General features: G+C 45.0%; 1 protein-coding gene across 2 annotated transcripts; it reads right to left on the bottom strand.

The window, feature by feature from the left end:
- Positions 1–3,146: 3,146 nt before the first annotated feature.
- LOC141921085 (serine/threonine-protein kinase Sgk1) lies at positions 3,147–11,648 on the bottom strand. Of its 2 annotated transcripts, none has more exons than XM_074819054.1 (12): positions 11,276–11,648; positions 8,564–8,639; positions 8,057–8,132; positions 7,499–7,603; positions 6,957–7,040; positions 6,722–6,853; positions 6,325–6,437; positions 5,999–6,122; positions 5,574–5,669; positions 5,305–5,460; positions 5,109–5,198; positions 3,147–4,398 (listed from the first exon to the last, which is right to left on the bottom strand). In XM_074819054.1, exons 1-12 carry the CDS (start codon positions 11,505–11,507, stop codon positions 4,231–4,233), a joined length of 1,452 nt encoding a protein of 483 aa, XP_074675155.1. In that variant the 5' UTR covers positions 11,508–11,648; the 3' UTR covers positions 3,147–4,230. The 2 variants fall into 2 exon arrangements, with proteins under 2 accessions (XP_074675155.1, XP_074675156.1); XM_074819055.1 differs by lacking the exon at positions 11,276–11,648 and adding an exon at positions 8,741–8,941.
- Between the last annotated feature and the right edge of the window lie 10,749 nt (positions 11,649–22,397).

Raw genomic sequence — 22,397 nt, 5'->3', positions numbered from 1 at the left:
ATTATATACCATTGCTGTAGTGCCTGTACCTGTACAGGAAAGCCACAAACTACTGAATTTCATCTCTCAGAGAAGAGAACTTTAATTTAGAGACTTACCTGACACTAAAGCAATATGCTGGCCAACTTGTCTCTGATTCAAAACATAAATGCAGTACATATTTGTATTAATTGTTGAAAGTTTTCTTTTCCAAATAGCAAACCTTAACCTTTTTTTTTTAACTGTCATTTTTTGAAAAGTAGTTTTGGAAGCATTTTTGTGGAAACTTTCCATAGAGAGTTTCAGCCAGCATGGAAAATTTTATCCCAGTCTTTATATGTTGGTCTAGATAGCACAAACTGTAAATGTGGGGAGTATCAGAAACCATCTTTACTATAAGCCATCTTACTAGCTCTACTGGGGTAACTATAGCCACATGGTATCACATAAACATCTGTAGAGCTAGTACTGCAGTTAAATAGGACAGTAATGTTGTGGAATATTTCATTTCACTTCTTAGAAGAGTACAGATGGGCCAGGATTCATCTAACCTAAGTTTAGGTGCCCCAGGTAAGATGCCCAATTAGGAGCACCACCCTAAGCTCTTTCTGAGCAATGTCCCTCATTTTTTCAGCTGTCCGTAGAAATGTTTCAATGGAGGTACAAGGTTGTACAAGAGTCTTGGTTTTCTTAATTTTACAGGCTTTTTATGAGAAGTGTACAGAAGATGGGCATAGACTACTTTCCGAAAAACCTTTCGGGGGAGAAACAGGCATCTCCTGCTTAACTTGCGCAAGATCCAGACTGCCCTCCAGAAGTAACTGCCTGTTGAGCATAGAGGGAGCACAAGAAAAATACTGTCACTAAGAAGCTTCACTTATCTTTCTAAGGCCCATGAAACAGTACATGGCTTATGGCAACCAGAGATAAGGAATACAGACTAAACCATGTGAAATGTCTGAATTTATGTATTTAAATGTTTACGTGTGTATCATCAATACACTCCATCCAAGGGGCATATAAGACCCCAGGCATGCTCACCATACAAAATACCATATAATATTTGGTTTAAGGTACATTGAGTCAACTGTTCTGCTAAGTAAAGCTACCCTGCCACCAACAGAAAGTTTGTATTATTACTTCCATTTTACAAATGAGTGAAATTAAACCACAGATTCAGCTCTTAGTCAAAATAACAAATAACACCTTTGTCAGCTGGGATTTCAGAAGTCCTAGCCCTTTGCTTCTCAGTCCAGAGACTTTTCTCTAAAGGGAATATAGACCTTGCAGACAGGAAATTCAGTAAAACAAACAAAATAACCAAATCTCAAAAACAGCCGCCTGCCATAAACTCCCTCCCTTCAGGCATGACTGTAATACATCAGATTCAGGGAGATTAAAAACATGGACAAATTTTTCACCTTTTCTACACTAAAAAATTGAGGCAGCATGTGTTGAAAATTCATTGCTAGCAGTTGCAAACTTTTGTACAAAGCGGCAGCTGCATAATGAGCCTACACATGGTACAACAGTTAAAATTGCAATCAGACATTGTTTTTTAAAGTAACCCATTAAAATAATACCTTACATCTTGACAAAGATGAAAGGCACCCAAGGTACACCTCTGAGTCACTGAAGTTCCATTCTTCTTCATTATTAATTACTCCAGTGTTTTTTTTCTTGAAAACGTTAGATAGTATTTAACATTTTGTTAGCCTAGGGCTGCAGGTCTCTGCTGGCATATCTGCATGTAGCACCTTGCTAACGCCTGAGAAATGTGAGGCAAAGATAATGCGTATCACAAAACTTTGTCGCTTAGGAAGTGAAGTTTCATTTTCTATAGGAGCAAATTAGCACTATATATTTTAACATCTCTAGTGTACAAGTCATCAACATAAAAGATGTTTCGGGCACATTATAGCACTGGAAGACTTTGCAAGGCCTGTCAGTACACTATTTGAAGAGTTATTGAATGCATGAATTTGGGATTGTTGAAGTTTGAGGGGGAAGTGGCTGCATCTCTTTCATATACTAACATGACCTGAAAGGAGAGAGGTTTCTTGGCTGCTATAAATTAGCATTTTCAGCTCTGAGTGTGGTCTCCCAGACACGGTTTATAGCTCAAGCCATACAGGTTTTTTTGTTCCTACATCCGATGGGTAATAAAAGATGGAAAGTTACTGCATGCTTTTATCTTGGAAATAAAATGAACAGAAATATCACCCCTATGAGAACTTTGGTTACACTGCTGTTATTGCAGTAGCCTGAGCACAGTTGCCTCTGTCCAGGTTTTTCTCAGCAACTGCTCATTTTGATTCTCTGAATTGCTAAGACCACCAGCTGCAGTAACCGGTAGATAATGGGAGCTGTAAATAAGGCGCAGACGCCCAGTCCCTTGTAGAAGGAAGCCATCCATCACCGTGCAGAAGAAATTGAATGGGATCACCCCAGAAGTGGTTATCTTAATTCTTGGCTGAAAGGCCCTCTTGCAGGCCACCCAGCAGTACACGGTAATAAAAACCTGTATTTAACAGCTCTGTTTTGGATGAATAGTCAGTTTTACCCCATCTGAGTAAGCATATGATGCTGGTGAAAACTCCCTCCCTGATACAGATTTTGGCACACTGTTAAACTCAGGTGCACTACACTGCCTCCCATCATAGAAGCCGTGTCCGATGCTCCAGGCTGGGCTCCTGGGCAGGGAGCTTGCATCAGCCTTACAACAACCTGCTTTTAGCATAAGCCTGCAGCACGGTGCTAAAGCAGCTCAAGTCGTTATGCAATTGACCTAAGGACTTAATTCTTTAAGTGTAGTTACGCTTTGTTCACACCAGAGCGCAGTACCTTCACTCTGATAGAAGCAGAGAAACTCATTTTGAGTGTTAACATTTGCGCCACGTAAGAGCACCCACGCTGATACACACCCACACTGATACGCGCCCACTTGAACACCCACGGTTGGAAGACCAAGTATTTTGCCAAGGTGTAACCATGATAAAACTTGTATGGGTGCAGTTTGACAGAGTAACCATCACACACCTAAGCTAAATTACACAGGTATTTTAGCTGAGTGGCTGCTCAGATTTGTTCTTTTTTTTAAATCGGGCTAAAATCTTGCAGAAAGAAAACCTTTGCTTTAAAATAAAAAATGACAGAGTTTATGGAAGTATTTTTCAGGATTTTACTGCAAACCAATGGGTTTGGTCACAAAAAAATATGATACATATAACCATGTTAATTATATTACATTACAATGATGGTATACATTACAAGTAAGTCTGTAAGTTTAAATATACATCTAGAGTTACAACTGAATGTACAGATCTTTTTTACAATACATACAATCAGGAATGAAAAACCCCCAAACCCCAAAACCATAAATAATGCCCATTTTACAGATGACATCTTTTAAACGAATAAAGAAAACAAACAAAAAAAAAAAAAAAAAAAAAAGAAAGAAAAACCAACAGCTTTGACCGACTGCAGCTGGGGCATTTTGGTCCATAAAAACCCTTTCTAAAAATAGAAATCTTTTTTCATAGCAGCAATGCTTTCTTCAAGCATTTGGATACAAGTAATCGTGAGCCCATTTCCATAATTTTAGTTGACTGTATAGATTTACAAAAGAAATTTCAAAATTACACTTAATTTATCTTCCAAATATGGAAGAAACAAACAATGCCCCACATTGTGGTATCCTGCAAGTGTCACACTGATGCTTTAAACTAAGTCCATCTGTAGTACGCAGACCACACGCATACCATTTGTTCACATAGTAAACCCACAATAAATGAACTGAGAAACACACTCTGCAACAGGGAAAGCTTTGGAGCTCACAAGATCTCATCAGAAAAAGGCACATTTCATAAAATCCTTATCACGTTCAGATAGATCTTCAGGCAAGGCTTTTCGTAGCACGATTTCAAAACAGCTTGTTCTTACTCCTACGATCTGTCATAGCAGTCTATGGCAGCAGTCACTCTTGTTTTGCTTTCCCAAGGAGACAGCACCACTTTGGGGGAAGAACGAATGGAAATGAAAAGCCTGTAAAGCTCATTTAGAGAGTGATGTGCTCTTCAAAAAAGCTTCCAGCAAACAGTGTAGTTAAAATTAAGGCTGCAAAGCTGCCATGGTGGAAATGTGCAAATTCTGTTTCAAGATGACTGGTCAACTGGCAGTTCCACCAGAAGGCCAAACAAAAATAAAAATAATAGTTGTTATTATTATTAAAAAAGAAAGAAAGAAAAATGTTCACAAGAAAGAGTCCACGGGTGGGGCATAGGAGAAGCCCAAAAAAGCCTCAGCGGCTTCTTTGACGCTGGCAGTGATGAGGATGCTGTCTGGGGACTGGCCGATGGAGTTGGGGACTGGCTCATCTGTAAACTCCGGATCGAAGTGTCGCAGGTCACTGGGGCCACTCTATGGAAAGGGCAGAAAAGGAAAGACGCAACACTTAGACCCCAATGTAGTTCAATTCAAAACAGGGACAAGCACCCTTGTGCAGAGACTCACAGTGTTACCACCTTGGGCCCACTGGTTAACAGCCTTAACAGTTTTAGTCTTTTTTTTTTGTATCCTGCTGCATATTGTCTCACTAAATCCAAGATGATTCAATTTAACACACTACCCTCCAACTAAGCTCATGCAGAAGCCAAACACAAACATGCCACACTGCCATGAAGCAGTTTACAGGGGAGGACTTTGATCTCAAAGCTAGTTATTAAATTTAGTTTATAAAATGCCCGGAAAGTGAAAGAGAACAACCTCCACAACCAGATCCCTCTCTTCAGATCTTAGTATCTGACAAGCCAAATGTAACTCTGCTCTTGGGAAACTACTTGCTTTCTACACCTTACCTTCCCCTTTGGTAAAAAGAGGATCATTTTAAAACAGCCATGCAAATGAATCATGTGAGAGGCCAAAAAACCCAGCTAAATTTAGATTGTCCATCAGCAAAAAGTCAGCTACTGCTTATTTTTAACCTTGTCTGGACAGCCACAGGGGAAGTAAAAGCCGTGTTCCCCAAACACAGCCATCCGGCCAGCTCCCCTCCGGCTCCTGGGCATCCCACAAAGGCAAGGGGGTAAAAGACACTCTCCATACATTCTATAATTAGAAGTTATACGTACCACATTTGGGTTAAACGGGGGTGTAATCTTCTTATTAATGAGATCATCCCAGTTAATTGGGGAGAAGAAGATGTGATTCTTAATCTCCATCTGTTACAAAGAGAAAAATAGATTAATTCAGACCCAAGCTAATATAAGCAGTATGGCCTAGTCATTCTCCTGTGCTGCCTACAGGCACTGGACAGTTTGCACTTACAAAGTCCTCCTTGGCACCAAGCCTCTTTGTCCTATCCTTCTGCAAGAGGCCTTCCAGGAGATGTCTAGCTGAGTTGGTAATATTTGGCTTCAGCTGCAAGGGTTTGTTCAAGATGTTGTCGTACATTTCTGCCGTGTTCCTGCTGTAGAAGGGTGGCTGTGGGAATGGGAGAGACCCAGGTTAGTGAGGCTGAGAGGTGGGCACAGGGTTTCTTGCAGGGAAAGGATGAGTAAGCTAGTTTGTTTTGTCATGAAGGATTTGTCGCTTACCAGGCCATAAAGCATCTCATACAGGACTGCTCCAAGGCACCACCAGTCCACAGTCCGGTCATAGGGCTGCTTATGAAGAACTTCAGGAGCAAGATACTGTGTAAGAGAAGGAAGAGAGCTGCATTAGTCAAAGAGATCTCTGTAATTAGGAAAGCCTCCCCATTCTTGAATGAAAGCAGCTTACAGAATCCCAGCAATATCTAAGTTAGCAGAAAGCTACAAGCTCTTTATAAACAGGGGGATGGCTCAAGAGCTATTCTCTCCTGCTCAACAAGCTCTACGTGTCCTACATGTCCTCAGTGGCAGCCTGATATTACAAGACCCGTAATACCCCCTGCTTATCTAACTAGCCGTAAATATACACGGGAGATGTCAGTTTTCACTGACGAGGACAGCACTTGCTGCCGCTCTGCGGGTGGCCGTACCTCCGGTGTGCCACAGAAGGTGGAGGTCGTGCCATTGTGCTCAATGTTTTCTTTGCAGAGTCCAAAGTCAGTCAAGACAATGTGCCCCTGCGAATCGAGCAGGATATTCTCGGGCTTCAAGTCACTGTAGGAAGAGATGAAGGAAGACAAATGTTTGTTAGAGGAGCTATGGTGAGAATGTTTTACGTGCCATTGTTTACAGAACTTCACAAAGTCATGAAAAAATATTAAAAGCAATTCTGAGCTCATATTGAGACCAACTTTTCAATGCGTATTCAACAAAGCACACGCTTTTTCAGTCCGACAAACTGAATAAGGTTGCTTACCGATAAACAATGTTCAGGGAGTGCAGGTAGCCCAGTGCACTGGCAATTTCAGCAGCGTAAAATCGGGCTCTCGGCTCCAGGAAGCAACGCTCCCTCTGGAGATGGTAGAACAACTACAGGAGACAGAGAGAACAAAGTTGTGTAAACGGCGCCAAAGCCTGTTAACAATGCACTTAATTAGACTCAACATATATAGCAGGGAGAACAATAGGAGGAAATGGCCTAACGATCCTTTGGTAGTTCAAAACTTGGCAGGCTGGAAACATTCAATCTAGTAACTTTTCCCCCACGACTCTTCCCCTTGCAACTCCTTTTATATTTAAAAGGAAGGGTGAAAAAGTCTACCCTACCACCGTGCACATGATAGGAAATACTATTTCATTTTCTTGCTGCTTACCTCTCCACCATTGATGTAGTCTAGGACAAAATACAATTTGTCTGCAGTTTGGAAGGAAAAGTGAAGACCGACCAGGAAGGGGTGTTTCACATTTTTCAGCAGGACATTGCGCTCTGACATAATGTGCTTCTCCTGAAAACATAAGATAACATCAATGCTTAGCACACTTGTTTAGGAATAGCAGTAAAAATATATTTGACAGACATTGCAATGGCATCATGAAGAAGCATCTTACCTCCTTCTTCTTCAGGATTGCTTTTTTCTGCAGGACTTTAACAGCATAGAAGTGCTCTTCTGCCTTATGCCGTGCAAGGAGAACCTGAAAGAGGATAAAATCCCAGAACTGAGCAATACTGAAATACGGAACAACTTGTAAACTTAACTGGAAGCAAGCCTTTATGTTAACTGCTGAGCACTGTTACATTCCTCTGGTTCAATGTGCAAGCCCTTCGCTGGAAATGCCTAAGGCAGATTAATCTAGCCCAAAGTTTCTACATCTGATTTCTTTCCCTTCCAAAAGCAAAGCATGCCTTCTTCCAAAAACACCAGTGCACCGTGCTCCCTGGCTCCGTTATGACTCTTTCAAACGCAGCTCCCTTCTCCCTCTACCCACACCTATGCAGGGAGCCAGGCACTGGGAAGCAGGACATCCTCAGGTCTGGTTTAAATGACCACCATTTACTAAGACCAGTACAAACCAGACCCTCAGGCATTACATAGGAGAGCTGAAAAGTAAATAAATTACTACTGGAAAAAAAAAAAAAAAGTTAAGTTTACCTTCCCAAAACTGCCTTTTCCAATCACTTTTAAGAAATGAAAGTCTGATGGTTTGGCATGTGGGTTGGATGATGGACCAAGATTGATCTGTTGTGAAGGACTGGGCTAGAAAAATAAACAGAAACCACATTTACTAAAACAGTTTGGTAGTGAGAGTCTCAACAATGTATCTTTTTTACAAACATAAAGTGACCTTGAAAATGAAGATCAGCACTCTTCTTACCACTAAAAATTTAACACTGACCTCTACCAGATATCTTAAATATCTTATTAGGTACTGCCTAAGAAGAGTGTAACAGCCATAGCCTACTTAAAAGTTCTTGCTGAGCTCTTAGCCACATTCCATAATGAAGTAAGAACTAATAAAGCTGTTTTAAAATTTCTTCTCCATGTCGGAAAAATAAAAGGTTTCTGTCTAACTCAATTACTCTTTTTCACAGTTACATCAGTGTGCTATGACCTGAACTAAAGTAACACTCATGATGCTGCTTTTGCTATACTTCTACTACTGGCTGATTTGATGTTCTAAAAATGCTTCACTGAGTAAAATCTACTTACCGGAGGAGAAGGATTAGCATTCATAAGTTCAGGCTCTTGAGGCTGGGAGATTTTCAAGATAGACTGAACTTCAGGGCTGCAAGGATAAGAGCGTACATGATTAGAAGAGTTACCAGACACATCAGCAGATCTTTCCACCAGAGGGCAAGCACGTATCACGAAAGATGAGTTTTGGTTTGGGCTATTACAGAAGGTAACAAACAATCTATTCGATTTAGGGAGTAAAATTAATCTAGAGAAAGTAAATTCTGTCACACAAAGAAATTTATTTATAAGTATAGTTCAAAACAGGGACAGGCTACCAGAAATCCCATCCAACGTTATTTCTCCCAAACCCAGCTCATGAAGATTTCCAAGTGAGTAATACCTCAAGAGGATCAATTAACTCTTCCGTAGCAGTCATGCCAGAGGCATTACAGTAAACAAACCTTTTTTTTTTTAAAACTCGACCTCGCAATACAGAGCGATATTTGTGACAGAAATCCGACCAAAATTTCTGATACTTACTGCTTGCATGCATAGGAGTTGGTGGCAATCTTCTGAATGAAGTCGTTTAGTCCCATTCTTCTCTGCTTCATGAAAGCTATAAAAGGACAGGGAAAGGAAAAATAAAATCGTTAAGCCAACCTGGCAGAAAAATCACAGCCCCACCGAGCATCCCCGAAGCAGCCCCCCGCCGCTCACCGATGAGGATGGCCACCATCCCCCTCATCTTCGAGTAGGTCAAGGTAGGACCAGACGCCTCGGCTGCTTTCACGGTCATTTTAAGAGCGAGGCGGGGGATAAATAACGAGCGTACGATACCACCGCCTCCCAAGCACCGCACTGACTCGCTGAGGCACCCGACGGCGCTTAAGTGGCAGCGGTGATGGGCGGGATCGGGGCGGGGCGGCGACGCTCGTCCCCCCACCCCCCCCGACGTCCTCGGAGGCGGCCGCCTCCGAGGACGTCGGGGGAGGTGGGGGGACGAGCGTCGCCGCCTTTGCCATACCCCTACCTTGGACGCCCTCCCCCCCCTCCGCATCCCCACCGTGCAGAGCATCCACAAGCAAACGCATCAAATCCCTTCGGGGTTTTTTTGTTCCCCCCCCAGCAAATTCCCGCACCCCCGTCTCTCTCTGCCTCTCTTCTTTTCCCAGCCCTTCCTTTTTTGCGGTTATATAAAGTTTAAATCTGGCTCTGTCCCGGGCGGGCACCTCTTCCTCAAGTGTGTGTCCTGTCCCCCTTCCCCCCCCGCCGCCGCAGCCCGCGTCCGCTCCCGGGCCCCGCCGCAGCCCCGTCGCCCCGGGTGAGCGGCGATAAGGGACGCTGACGTTTCCTTGAAGGAGCCGCAGTGACTCAGGAGAACAAGATTTCCTGCCCGGTTTTCAATAAAACAAACAAATATCCCTTCTGTGCACTGCCCTGATCCCGGCTGGGACATTACTGAAAGGGAAAAAAAAAAAAAAAAACAAAACAAAAAAAACCAACACACCACCGGCTTTTTTAAGGCCAAAAAGGGAAACAAGTGGGGAAGAAAAAAAAAATCCAAGTCCCCTGAACTTGGAGGAAAGGCAGAGATCTGCTTCTAGAAAAGGTGGGGAGATGACCAAGGACTAGGCAAGTGCAATAAAGGTCAAAAAAAACCCGCATCAGCCCCGCTCCACGGTTTTTGTTTCCACTGCAGACGGTCATTTGGGACACGGTGTACCCGGGCCATGACTGCTCCGTCGCTTTCTTACGGGTGCACCGGAGGCGCGTCAGGAGCGCTGGTGCACGAAGGTCAGGAGCACGAAGCACAAGGTGAAACCATGCTGCCGGGGTGCCCGCGAAGGGTCCCACGGCCCCCCCCCCAAGCCTGCTCCCGGGGCGCAGCCCCGCTGGCAGCCCTCGCAGGGGACAGGCGCGCCCGGGGGGTGCCGGGCTCCTGCGCGCTACAGCCGGGTGGAACTTTCCACCCGACGGGGCGTTATTCATGCGCATATTTCGACTTGCTGTCTGAGGGGGGGGCGCTGGGCTGAGGCCAGCGGCTCCAGCTGCAACGTGCCCCCGTCCTCCCCCCGCCCGGAGACTTTTTTTTTTTTTTTCCCCTGCACCTTCTGCTACTGCCTCCCCCGGCACCACAGCCTGCCGCTGGGCGGCATCCCTGGGCAGCTGCCTGTATCGTCTGCTTCGGGAGGGGGATGGTGGGTGTGATGGCAAGCACCCCAGCTCAGCAGCCGTCAAAGGCTGCGGCTCACCCTGAGCATCAAGGCGGATCACCTAAGGTAGAGAGATCACCCCCGCGAAGTGGGCACTGGTCTTAAAAAGCGCCGCAAAGGCTTTATACAGAGAGAGCAAAGAGGGGTGCTGGCCGGCCACGGTCGTCTCTGCACCGAGCGGCCGGTGGCCCTTCCCGGAGTGGAGCGGGGCCCTGACCGGCCCCGCCGCCACGGTGTGGGGAGTGCAAGGGAGCCGGCGCCAGGGAGAAGCAAGGAGAAGCTGGCTGCGGCTGGCGGGGCTTCTCCCACTTGCTGCTTTCCTCACTCTGTTACAAAAACTGCCACTCTTATTAAGGGAAGCGGAGACACCCCCCCCCCCCCCCCCAAACCACAAAAGACTAAATAACCCCCCAAAAAACCCAAAAACTTGATAGGTTGGAATAGAAGCAGCCAGTTTCCTCTGCCCCCTCTGCACTGCCTTCAGAGCGCTGCTGTTAAAAAGCTACTCGTGAGCCGCAGTTTTGAGGGTCACGGGAGCTCCCGTCCCCCGCTCGCTGCTCCCCTGGCATCTCCCGCCGGGCTCTGCGACGTGGCGCCCGGCAGCCGGGCACACCGATGCCAGCCCTGCGCAGAGGCAGCCGGCTCCCAGCCCCCGGGCAGGCTCCGGCACAGCCCCCCCCCGCTCTCCTAGAAAACCTGCCCGGACTGCAACCCACCTCCCTCCTCCCTGCTCCGCCGCGGCGCCCCCACGCTGCCCCCAAGTGCCCACGGCGCGGCCCCGCCGCTGCCCCCGCTCCGGCCGGCTGCACCACCGCCGCATCGGTCTTTTTGCAAGGGCTCCGTCGCTCTCACCAAGTCACCTGGCCCCTTTCTGTGCCAAACGCTGCCTCGGCTGTACGCCCGCACGCCGCCCCCCCCGCTCCCCGTATCCCCCGGCGCCCCGCCGCGCCGTGGTCCCGCTGCCGGAGGGGTTATTTCCCCGTGGGGTTCGGTTTTCCTGCCAGGGCAGGGTGTCCCGCCGGCAGGGCGGTGAACCCACCTTTCAGCGACGACTTCTCCTCTTTGCCCCTCATCTCGCTCCCTGCCGGGACCCCGGGCGGGGCGCGGCAGCGCTGAGGCTGGGACGGGGCTCCCGGCCGCCGCCGTAATCCCAAATAACTGCCCTTGGTGGCCGGGCGGCCCGGAGGCAGGAGGGAGGCGGCGAGGGCGGCGAGACCGGCCGTCGCTCCCGCTGACCCGTTTACGGGCGCAATACCGAGGGCGGCTGACATGCAGGAGCGTTATAAAGTTCGGCACGGGCCGCCCCGCACACTCTGCCCCGTTGCAACATCGCCCTCAAAATTACTGTAATCAGCGCGCGCACGCACACACACACACACACACACACGCACGGGCAGCGGCGGGGGAGGGGAGAGGAGGGGGGGGGCACTCCGGCCCTAACCGAACTGCCGGCCGCGGCTAACCCTGCCCCACGGCAGGAGGCACTGCCCACCCCCCCGCCCCGCCACGGCGCGGGGCGAGCGGCCGCGCACCCACGGCACGGGTCCTGTGTCCATATCGTGTGTGTCGTTCCCCTCCCCCCCCCAAAAGTCCCCGCGCCGGCGGGGCAGAGGCGGGGCGGGGGGGTACCGCTGCCGCCGGGGCGGGGAGGGCCGCGGCTGCCGGCCGGATAGCGCCGGGGCGGGACCGGCGCCCCGCTCCGACCTGGCACCCAGCGCCTTCCGCCGGCAGCGCCCCGGCGGCGCCCCCCGCCCGCGCGGCTCCGCTCCGCCACCGCCCGACCCAGCCCGGCCCGGCCCGGCCCGGCGCCGCGCACCCCCGGCCGCGCCCCGCCGCGGGAACTCGGTGTCCCCCCGTCCGTCCGTCCGTCTGTCCCTCCCTCCCGCCCCCCCCGGCACCCACCTGCCGGCCCTCGCCCCCTCCCTGTGCCGGGGGTGCCGCTCGTCCTCCGGTCCGGCGGCAGCGTTTTTAATGTGGAAGGGAGGAATTCTTCCCAAGGGACAAGTTACTATTATTTGTAATTCACGCCGCGTTTTAAAGTCATGAGCTGGGTTCTCAAAAGCCCGGGGTTGGGCTTAAAAGCCTGAGTGTCCTAAGGTTGCGTTTTAAAACTTTGCTCTACAACGATAGCAGCAAACCCTTCTGCAGTGGAAACGGGCAAAAGAACACAAGCAAGGAAAAGGTACCCAAAGATACCCTTATTCGCAAGTCAAGTCTTAACAGAAAAGCATCTGGCATTGTGAAAAATCTCAATAAATTGCAAGGGTTTGCATCAAAAATTTGTATAGTCAGTGGGTTAGAAGTGTACAGCTATGAAGTAAATACAGGAGAAGAATCAAAAATTACAGTGATGGTTTACACTCTCATTATTTTTCTCCCTCAGGCTCAAGTTTTGACAAATTGTCCTGAACTTCTAAATCAATAATTTTTCAAAGCAAATTGAATAAAAATAAAGTAGAAGGTGGACACTGAAAATAAAGGGAGACTCCACACAAGGAAAATTAAAAGTTATAGAACTCCTTGCCCCAGGGTGTGTGCACAACAAAAGTCTGGACAGGTTCAAGAATAGCTGGACAAATCAACAGGGAAAAAAAAAAAAAAAAAAAAAGATTTGGTTACAAAGGTGGTGTGTCTGACCTGGAATGTTCCTGGACCACAAATTCCCGGGAGCCTGGGCTGTTTTGGGGGCAAATCACTGAATACTTGCCTGTTCTTGCCCTCTCCGTTAGCAGTGCACTGTTAGCTGGTGCCGGTAACCCAGGCTGACCTACACGGACCTTGGGCCCATACCTTCATTCTAATAGTCTTATATTGCACTTCTGAGAGAGTGCTACTGGTTTTTTAGTCACAGAGTTTAACCAGCTCACAAAACCCCAGGAACTGCTGCTTACTGGCAAGAAGAAATAACTGATTTGATTTGTAACTTAGTGTAAAGCATTTGACTCTGCCAAATAACTGTATTCCGTGTAGAAGTACCACTAGGTAAACAGATACTCATCAAGCTCTTCACCACGCCAGCATCCAAACCAGGGCCCTGCTGCTGGGCTGTGAGAGATGCAGAAAGACACAGACTCTGCTGGAAACGTGGGTGACCTAGGCATAATGGCAGAGCAGGCACAACATGCTGGCTTACCGGTATGGGTAACCCCAGGGTCCTGCTGGCACAGAGACTGGGACGTGCCCAACGTAAAGCCAGGAGGGATGTGATTCAATTTATCTTCAAGAATGAGCACACGCACATCACTAGTGTGGGCCTGTGTTGGCCAGTGCAGTTCAAAGCGCCTTCAGCAGTAGCTGGACTCTGGAAATTTGTCTCCCTAGAGAAGTCTCACTGTTTAGAGGGTTTCTTCATGTGTGGTGGACAGACAGATGTTAATCCTGCCTGACAGTGTTTACAAGGCACACAGAAACTTTTCCCTCTTGCCCTTCAGGAAGGTCAGAGGCTTCAGCAGCCCACATGGTAACTGGAATTTGTGAGCTCTCCTCGTCTGATTCTGTCCCGGTCCTCACTGTCTGCTGTAGAGGAAGAGTTATGAATGTAATTCAGTGCCTCCATCCTTCAGGAATTAGATTCTCTGATAGCTTCTGAACTTCAGTTTGGCAATGAATTCAATGCTGAATGAATGAATTCCTGCTTACTTATCTTGCGGAATCAAGACCTTAGGATGCAGCAGGTTGAACTGTTCCTAGAATTACTTGGCTGACCCTGTAAGGAAGCTTCCCCAAATTCTCCAAATATTTTCAGCAGTATTTGGCTTTGGGTTAATTAAACAAAGATGGAATTCAAGGCTTGGACTGCAGGAATGACATAGCCCCCAAATGCAAAGGGTGATGGCACTCCTAACAGCATCTGTCTTCTGAAACAAAATCTCAAAAGCTTTTATTTTCCTCCTGTAAATCCCCAACATACAAGTTCTTGTCTCTGACCTTGTAATAAAGTTTCATGTGCAACAGCCAAAACTTTCAGTCAAGACCTTCAGACTGCCTCCACAAATTATGTCTACAAGTAGCAGCAAATAGATGAGGAACTGAGTAACAGCGTTAATAACAACCCCAACAGAGATTTTAAATCAGGAGCTTTTGAATGTTGTCAACAGGTCTGCTAGACATTGTTCTGACAGGAGGTTTATTGACTGAGGCCCCTATTGATCTGGAAAGATCTAATTGATTTCAGTGTCATATTTTGCCAAACACAAATTTGGAACATCTTTTATTTCCCTTTTCTGATGCTTACGGAGCAGGTTTACTGCATTGTCAATAAGAGGCTTTAGTGCCAAGGGATTATGCACACAGGATCACAGAGTGATGCAGGGCTGTACTGAGGAAAAAGTAATTCCTGTCCTTGTAGAAAGCAGTGGAAAATTACAGCATCCTTTAGATGCACTGAACTCTAGTTAAAATAGCTGATAAACGATGCCCTAACTTCCACTTTTAATTCCAGCACACTGATTTGAGTCTAACGCATGGAGTTGTTGTCACTGTGACTTTATGAGCAAAAGTTGCAGGTATCTCAGCCCGTAGCACTCAGAGAGGGGTGACTGCAGCAGAAGCACATTTGTATGCCTTTCTCTGAGTGTGCCCCCTGCCCCAGGTTAGTATAAATCCTTGCACTATTGTGTAGCCTCTCTAGCTTAGAGTCCTCATAAAACCAGGTTGGATGACAGATACTAGAATTCATTATTGTTATGAACTTAAAATAACGTGTTGTGACTGCACAGAGTTTGGTCTTACCAGAACTAAATAACGCTAGTATGGCAAAGGAGGTGAACACATTAGATGGAGAGGTGATAAAAAAGGTTTGTGGGAAAAATGAAGATTCTTAGTGATGCTATGAATTCAGTCTGCTGGTTTCCTTTGGTCACAAGGCAGCTGGTACATGAGGAGCTGTTACATGCTCCAGAATGAATAGTGTAAGCATGCACTGTCTGCAGGCTCTGGCACTCAGATTTTCCTTGCAAAACTTTTGAAGGATAATAGCAGAGATGGATTTAGGCATCTTCTATCAAGGACACAATCTGAGCAAGTTTCCTTGTACCTCTTACTTGAACATATGTGCTAAAATACAAATGATCACTGATCTAACCTATCAAGGTCATCTCTCTTTCCCTTATCTCTTCATCTAGTGTTCCACGAGGTGTTTGCTACCATGGTATCTCAATGCCTTTTATGTGTATACAAAGCCCCTATCATCACCATTCTGGTTCATTATCTTAAAAGAAAGATCTCTTTAAGCCTGTAAGCCCTCCAGCAACATTGGAGTTAAGGCACCAAATGCTGTAAATAGTGAGCAAATTAGTCAAAGAGAGGAATTTCTGCTAGAGAGAGGTTCATCTGGCTGCTAACTCAAAACAGCAACTTGGATTCTCCGAGATGAATTGGATATGAAAACAGAGGCCAGCTAAAGGGAGGCTCACACTATCAGGTCTTAATGCTTTTCCTCTTGGTGATATCACTGTGTCTCTTGCCATTATGTTGACTGCTTTAATATTCCTTATTATTTCTAGGAGATTTTCTTTCAGGAATTGTAAGAGGCTTCCTGGGCAGAAGGATGCAAAACATACATGCTAAACAGGCTTTATGCATAGGGATTTCTCTCCCATGATCTATAATTTTAGGACATATTTGCCACAGTTATCTGGGTCCTTTGCTTTCAGTGGGGTTATTACAGTATTTCTGAGGGTAGACTAATTAGTCTAAGCTAGAGGGTGAGGGAAGAAGTATTAATTTTGCCCTAGGTAAGTGGTCCAAAATGGAGTAAAAATATTTATATATTCATTCATAATATATTTACCTTTCTTAAGTTTTGGCATTTGAGTTAGACATATAGTTACCAAAGGTACCCTCCTTGGTCAGAAGAGACAAACAGGCACGCTGGAGGCATCTCTGTGCATCTGTGGCCTAAATTGGGCAGTGTCTAATGTTTAGTTGAAGGAATTTGGGCCTGAAACTCACAGATAGGAAGAGGCTTTTTTGAATTACACATGATTGGTTTTTTTCTTATGTCTTAATCTTCACATGTGAAAGATATGGATTAATTTAGAGGATCATATTGAGAGATTTGGTCATTTTTTTTCCTGATTTATACATATTTATATGAAAAGATGAAACCTTAGGGCAAGTTTAAATACCATACATGATAGGCAGAGATTCCTGACCTGGCTCAGTCCAGTCTAGCTATGGACCTGGAAGAAGACTTGTAACATTGGTATAATGCTCCATAGTGCTCCTCAAGGATGAATGATGTACATCGTGGCTTCCAGCTAGTGGCCCTGTGTGGTTCTGTATTGTGCTGGATAGACAAGACATACCAGCTTTCCTGAAATTAGTTGACGTTATCTTGCCTTGCACTGTGCCTGATACAAACTCAGAGAGATGTGAAAATATTAGTTCTATTTTATAAAAGTGGGAATTAAACCACAGGGTAGACAATGTGTCTCATCTGAGGGAAGTCTGTGGCAGAACCAAAATCTAAATGCAAAGTTAACTTTCTCCCATTCTAATAACTGGATAAAGATGACTGTACAGCAGTATTTATTCCATATCTGCCAACCTCATTCACGTAATTACAAGCATTGTAAAGAGACAATTTAGGATGGCAAGAGCCAGAGCAGGCACTGCAGGCAACTGCTATACCTTGGTGGAATCCTGCTTAAATATCTGATGCAACTATAGCCCCGGTTCCCTTTCCACAGCAAAAAAACCTAAAAGGTTGTGATTCAAGAAAGGACCTAAATCCAGATTTGTGGGGAAGGGAAGGAAGTATTACTGTATCTACATTGAACTGGCAACTGGTAGCGTCACCTGCCACCGTCCAGCATGTTGGAAATTCCAGAAAAGTGCTTTTCCCGCAGTGCCCAATCACAAAGAATATTACTGTAAGACAAAAAAGTCCCACAGCTGTTTCACAGGCAGACACAAAAAGAAAAAGCCACAAACATCTGCAGCATTATTTTTTTCACTTCCAGATGCTATTTTCAAACCTGTTCAGTCATTCACTGCACTGTGAATCTCTTTGTAGCATTCCAATTAGTCTGATTTTTTTTTTAACACCTTAAGCCCTAAAGTGAATTGGCAACCTTTGATACGGGTTTCATTTACTTTGATAGAAGCTGCCTTTACTTTTTTGTAAATGCTTTACGTGATTCCACAAAGAAGAGCTTAACTTCAGACAGCCAAGCTCAAATGTTTTGGCCATAGGTTTATGAGACCAAAAGGAGCTGCTAGAACATCTAGCCTGGCTGTCTCCATTACACAGACTTGCATTGCTGCTATGTATATCAGGTCCAATAACTTTACCTCTGAGATTTCTTATCTCTTCCTCTTAACTAAAGATTGACTATTTCAAAATTTTCATCCAATTCAAGGATAAGAATCATGAGGTTTTGACAATCACAGACGCCCACCCATGCATAACCATGCAATAGACCACATGCTGTGAGTATATGACCTTTCCAGACTTCACCAAGGGCTTCCTTGCCCCAGTGCATCTGCAGCTGCTCCTCAGCACCCATATGTTGGGTGTTGCCAACCCTTGAATCAGCTGGCAGATCTCCATTAGTGGGAGCTCCCACTAACTCGCATTCATCAGCCAGGTGATGAGCACCTGGGCACAGCCTCCGCAGCTGGCACAGCTGAAGCTGGAGGCAGATGTGTATCCCAGCCCGTTTAGTCAGTGTGCAAGGCAAACAGTAACCATAGTACCACTGATCTTACACACGTTGGCTGCGCTGTCATTTTAACCTCGTAAAAAAAGGATACAGATTTGGAAGTGTGCCACGCTCCAAGTAGTTGCTGATTCTTCTGTAAAGCTTCCCATCAGAACCTTGTAACACTGTGCTTCCAGAAAATATTTGCATATAGGAATGGGGAAGAGCAGGTCTAGCATATTGGATTACTGGCGAATGCAGTGTGACTGGTGCGTAATTCTCAGCATGACGCTAATCTCTATACCTGCAGTGAGATGAACCTCTCTGCCTAGCTGAGTATCATGCATTGATCTCTCATACAAGATAGGCTTAATAATGCTGTAGAATATTTTTTTAGGGACAAAAAAAAAAAAAAAAAGGAGAAAAAGAATCAACCGTCTCCGTATATTTTTAATAGGGTATCAGAAGAATTAACTCCAGGAACTCTGACATGTTGCAAACACGTCTCAGCCTGCTGCAATATAGGAAACATTACTAAGCAGGTTGTATTTTGTTGACAGTGGGGTTCTTTAGACATACAGATAAAGTTCCAGGTGAAGAAACTGAAGCATAAAGAGGTTAAGCAAAGTACTGTCCAGTGAGATAGAGGATTGAAAACAAGACTTTTGGCCTTTAGTGTTGTACCACTTGTGTAGACAGATGAACCACTGAGGGCAAATACACTGTTTAAATACAGAAAAGCTGTGCACAGTGTAGCTGCCAGTGGCAGCTCTAGTCACTTGCAAAGCATAGCACTGAGGACTTCCCTACAGTTATAGGGAATTGTGTTACTAGTGCTGTTATTCATGAATTTCACTTAGCAATGGTTTTCACTTACGCATGTTTTTTTATCCAGAGCTCTCTAAACCCTCACACAGGCAAATATTAACAGTGGCATTTTAAAGAATGAAGAGATGGGGAAGTTGATGGGGAAGATGACTTGGGTCATTGTCATATGATGAGCCTGAAATAGAATAAACATTTTGTAGGGCTTGTGACTTTCAATCCCATGCTCAACTCATTGGACATATAGCCCACCTCCTACAAGGCAAAACCTGACAACAGTTTTGCTCATTTAGGGACTGACCCAGACTGCTGACTCAAAACAGTGGTTTAAATCACAGCTGTTGGACTCTGAATTAAAATCAAATGCTCTCTTCTCCCAAGTTCCATGAGGTTTGCAAATAACACTCTAGTTTTGACCTGTTCCACAATTTTGAGATTCTTAGTGCTTTTTACAGAAATGTTGTATAGGCAGACAAGGAGCAGAGCAAGGAAGATAATTTCTCAGAAAGGAAGAAAGTTTGCTTGTGCCAGTGTTTGAGATATGAAAGTATAAAGTACACAATGAGCTGCATATGCCAGATTCAGCCAAGTAGTAACTCTGTATCTGCATAATTCTTTTTCGATTTCACTATACCTGCTTCAAAATGGTAGTAAAGTATGCTCAGTTTTCTCTGGAGGTAGCACTCTGAAGTATTTTTTAGAGACCATGTTTTTCTCATATTTATTATTAAGTGTACATATATATTTATCACTGTGATCATGGTTTTAATTTATTATTTTGGTTTTATTTATCCTATTGTGTTTAACTTTTCTAATTTGAACAGCACACACAGAACTTAGAACTCTCTCATCTAGTCTCAGGTCACACTGATGAAAGATCTGTAATCACTCAAGCCCCAGAGCATTCACCCTGGTTATTTCAAGTATATTTGTCTTTAGGTGCTGCAACCACAACTAGTAAACTTCCAAGTCACTTTGGCTGTGTGAGCTGAGTCATAGAATAATATAAAAGGACTTCTGTTTGTGCATTTGTGCTCACTGGAATGTACTTATATGTACAGTAATGACTAATGAACCAGTGAACGCATTTGTTAAAGGCAGCTTAATAGGAAAATGTGATTTGCTCTTGAGGGGGAAGGCTGTTATGATGTTAGAAACTGTGAGAACCAACATTAATTCATTAATATAATGAGTATTTTTTCTTTATACACATTTTCAGATGTGGTGGTTTTAAATATTGAAGAATATTATGAGCCTGAGACATCAGGTCCCACTTTATTGTGTAAGCCTATTTGTGGCTGCAGGGATAGGAAATCAACTTCTCTGAGCGTTTCTGAGTGTCTTGTGCCTTCCCCATTAACAGTGACTCTCAAATCCTGTTAATTCAGGTATTAGGTTTCTGGAAAACTATCCATCCACCACCTTGTGTAACACAGCTATAAAGTTTAAATTCACCAACACTGCAATGAAGCTAAGCTTTGAATCTTCACTCACTTGCCTTTTTCAAGAATGTTTTGAGAGTATTATTACTTTTATTTCTGTGTTTCTTTTGCTTGACTGATTACTTAGAAAAAAAAAAGTGACTATTTTTCAGATCACCATCTGATGTTTAATGGACTACCAGTACTGCCACAGGTTGAGAAACACCTCGGTGTGGTATCTGACACTGACCATTAGTGGAGATGAGATCCTGGGCTATGTGGACCTTTGGTTGGACCAAAGTGGCAATTCAAATGCTCTTAAAGCAATTTAAGAATACTAAACTGATTAGAAACTATTTTATCAATATATTACAGCTATTGACTTGTAAAAGGTCTTCTTTCATCACTCAGTATAATTTTACCAGAAGATCTTTAAATAGATTTAAAAAATCACATTTTACTGTGAATTGGCTGCACAGGAAGAAAACCAGGCTTCCAGGCTGTACACCGTCATTCATGAGCATGGCTCAGCATTCTGACACTTCTGTGGGGCCGGCTTACAAGAAATGTGGAACTGCTGAGATACTGAATTCTTTTCACAACACGAAATGTTTAGACTGTTAGGAAAGAAAAAAAAAAAAAAAAGGGAACTGGTGTGGGAGTGCGTGGGGAACTCCATATAGAAAGAGGAAGTATCGTGTGACTGATCAGGAAATGGGTACAAAGCATCTGTTTTGGTAGTATTTTCACTTGTTTTGGTGGCATTTCCATAGTGAGTTGGAATCTGGCCCTAAGTGTAGGTATTACTTCACTCCGGAGCAAAAGGCAGGCACTAATTTGGAGCAAAACACAGCAGCTGTCAGCATGAGCACATAGCAACACGGCACAACAGCTGGAGTCAGGTCGTGCACAGCACAACATCCCCCTGACACTGCAGAGTGTTGTGGAGCCATTCTGGGCTGCAAGAATCACAAACAACGCTCTGACTTCTATAAAAAGAGAAAGCTATTTTCCAGGCTGTCTTTTCTGATGGGAATTGGTTCTCTTTTGACTTCAGAAACTCTGGGATACAGTCCCATCTGCACTACAAAAACTTCAGGGAAGTATGCAAGGCAGCAAGGGGTCAACATGATGAAAGCCCCTTCTGATCCTGCCTCGCAAGGCACTTCTTTACCATGCACAGATCTGAGGAGATTTACCATGCTCAGGAGAGAAGTTAGCCCTCATCTTTCCATAAACATTGGATGGACTGGAGTACACTGCCAACCCTCGTGATGTCAGGGTTGTTCACTTTCTTTGGTTTTGTCACGTGATGTTTAAATATTTTTTTTTGCCAGAAGCCAAGTCCAAAAATATGACAGTTTTTCTTGTGTAAAATGAAGTTCTGCTTATGCATTAGCTCTTGAGCAAGTTGTTAGTCAGATCTTTGCAGAGTTGTGGGGAGGGTAGTGTACTGCCCTCAATGCAGTGAAGTCATTTTTAGAGGAAGTCCTTGTATGGACAATTTATTCATTGTTTTGGAAGACTTCAAATAGCATTTCCAGAAGGACCAATTAAAATTCCAGATTTGGTTCTCCTTATTCAGTCAATTCCTCAGTCAGCTGGGAGGCAGAGGCAAGCCTGGATGCTGCAAGTGGGCAGCATGGAAAGCCAAGACAAAATACCTGAGCGAGGGTATTTTGGAACTCCCCCTCCAAAACAGAAATGTAATGCTCCTACAGCGTTATAAAGGGACTGAAATAAATTAAAGATATGTTTCAAGGACTGTCATAGTAAAGCTCCTGAGCAACATACATATTTCTGCACTGCTCCCTTGCTCCTTTTCAGTCTTGCTTTTCCTCTGTCTTCTTTCCATACTTTCCACTGCCCCTAGGAGTGATCCTTTTTCCTTAGTCTACTCCTGCATTTGTCTTTCTTTTCTCCCTCAGGTCTTTCTTTCTTCCTGGCTGTTTCGAGTTAAAGCCAGCACTCTGAAAGTAACATCATTGGCCACAGTCACCTTCAGAACATCATGAGTTCAAAGTCATCTTCAAAATTATTTCAAGTGAAAGAGATCATTTCCTCACATTTTTATTTCATAGAGTGGACTCAAATGGAATATGGAAAACTGCACAGTTTTGGCCACCCACTTCAAGAAGGATGTCAAGAAACTGGAGTGAGCAAGAGTGGAGGGCTACCAGGATGGTCAGGGGTCTATAGTGCATAGGATCACTGAGGAGATGCTGAGGAGCTAGACTTATATAATCTGATGAAAAGGAGCCCAAAGGCA

Source organism: Strix aluco, chromosome 3 (genome assembly GCF_031877795.1).
Source record: "Strix aluco isolate bStrAlu1 chromosome 3, bStrAlu1.hap1, whole genome shotgun sequence".
Taxonomy (NCBI): domain Eukaryota; kingdom Metazoa; phylum Chordata; class Aves; order Strigiformes; family Strigidae; genus Strix; species Strix aluco.
This window is presented reverse-complemented; position numbering and strand designations above follow the sequence as displayed.

Excerpts from the sequence above, each read along its gene's own strand:
- LOC141921085 (XM_074819054.1), bottom strand. The coding sequence starts at position 11,507 with ATGTCAGCCGCCCTCGGTATTGCGCCCGTAAACGGGTCAGCGGGAGCG. Across the intron at positions 7,604-8,056 it reads ATGCTAATCCTTCTCCTCCG|CCCAGTCCTTCACAACAGAT; the intron begins GTAAGTAGATTT and ends TTATTTTTCTAG. Across the intron at positions 6,854-6,956 it reads CAATCCTGAAGAAGAAGGAG|GAGAAGCACATTATGTCAGA; the intron begins GTAAGATGCTTC and ends TTATGTTTTCAG.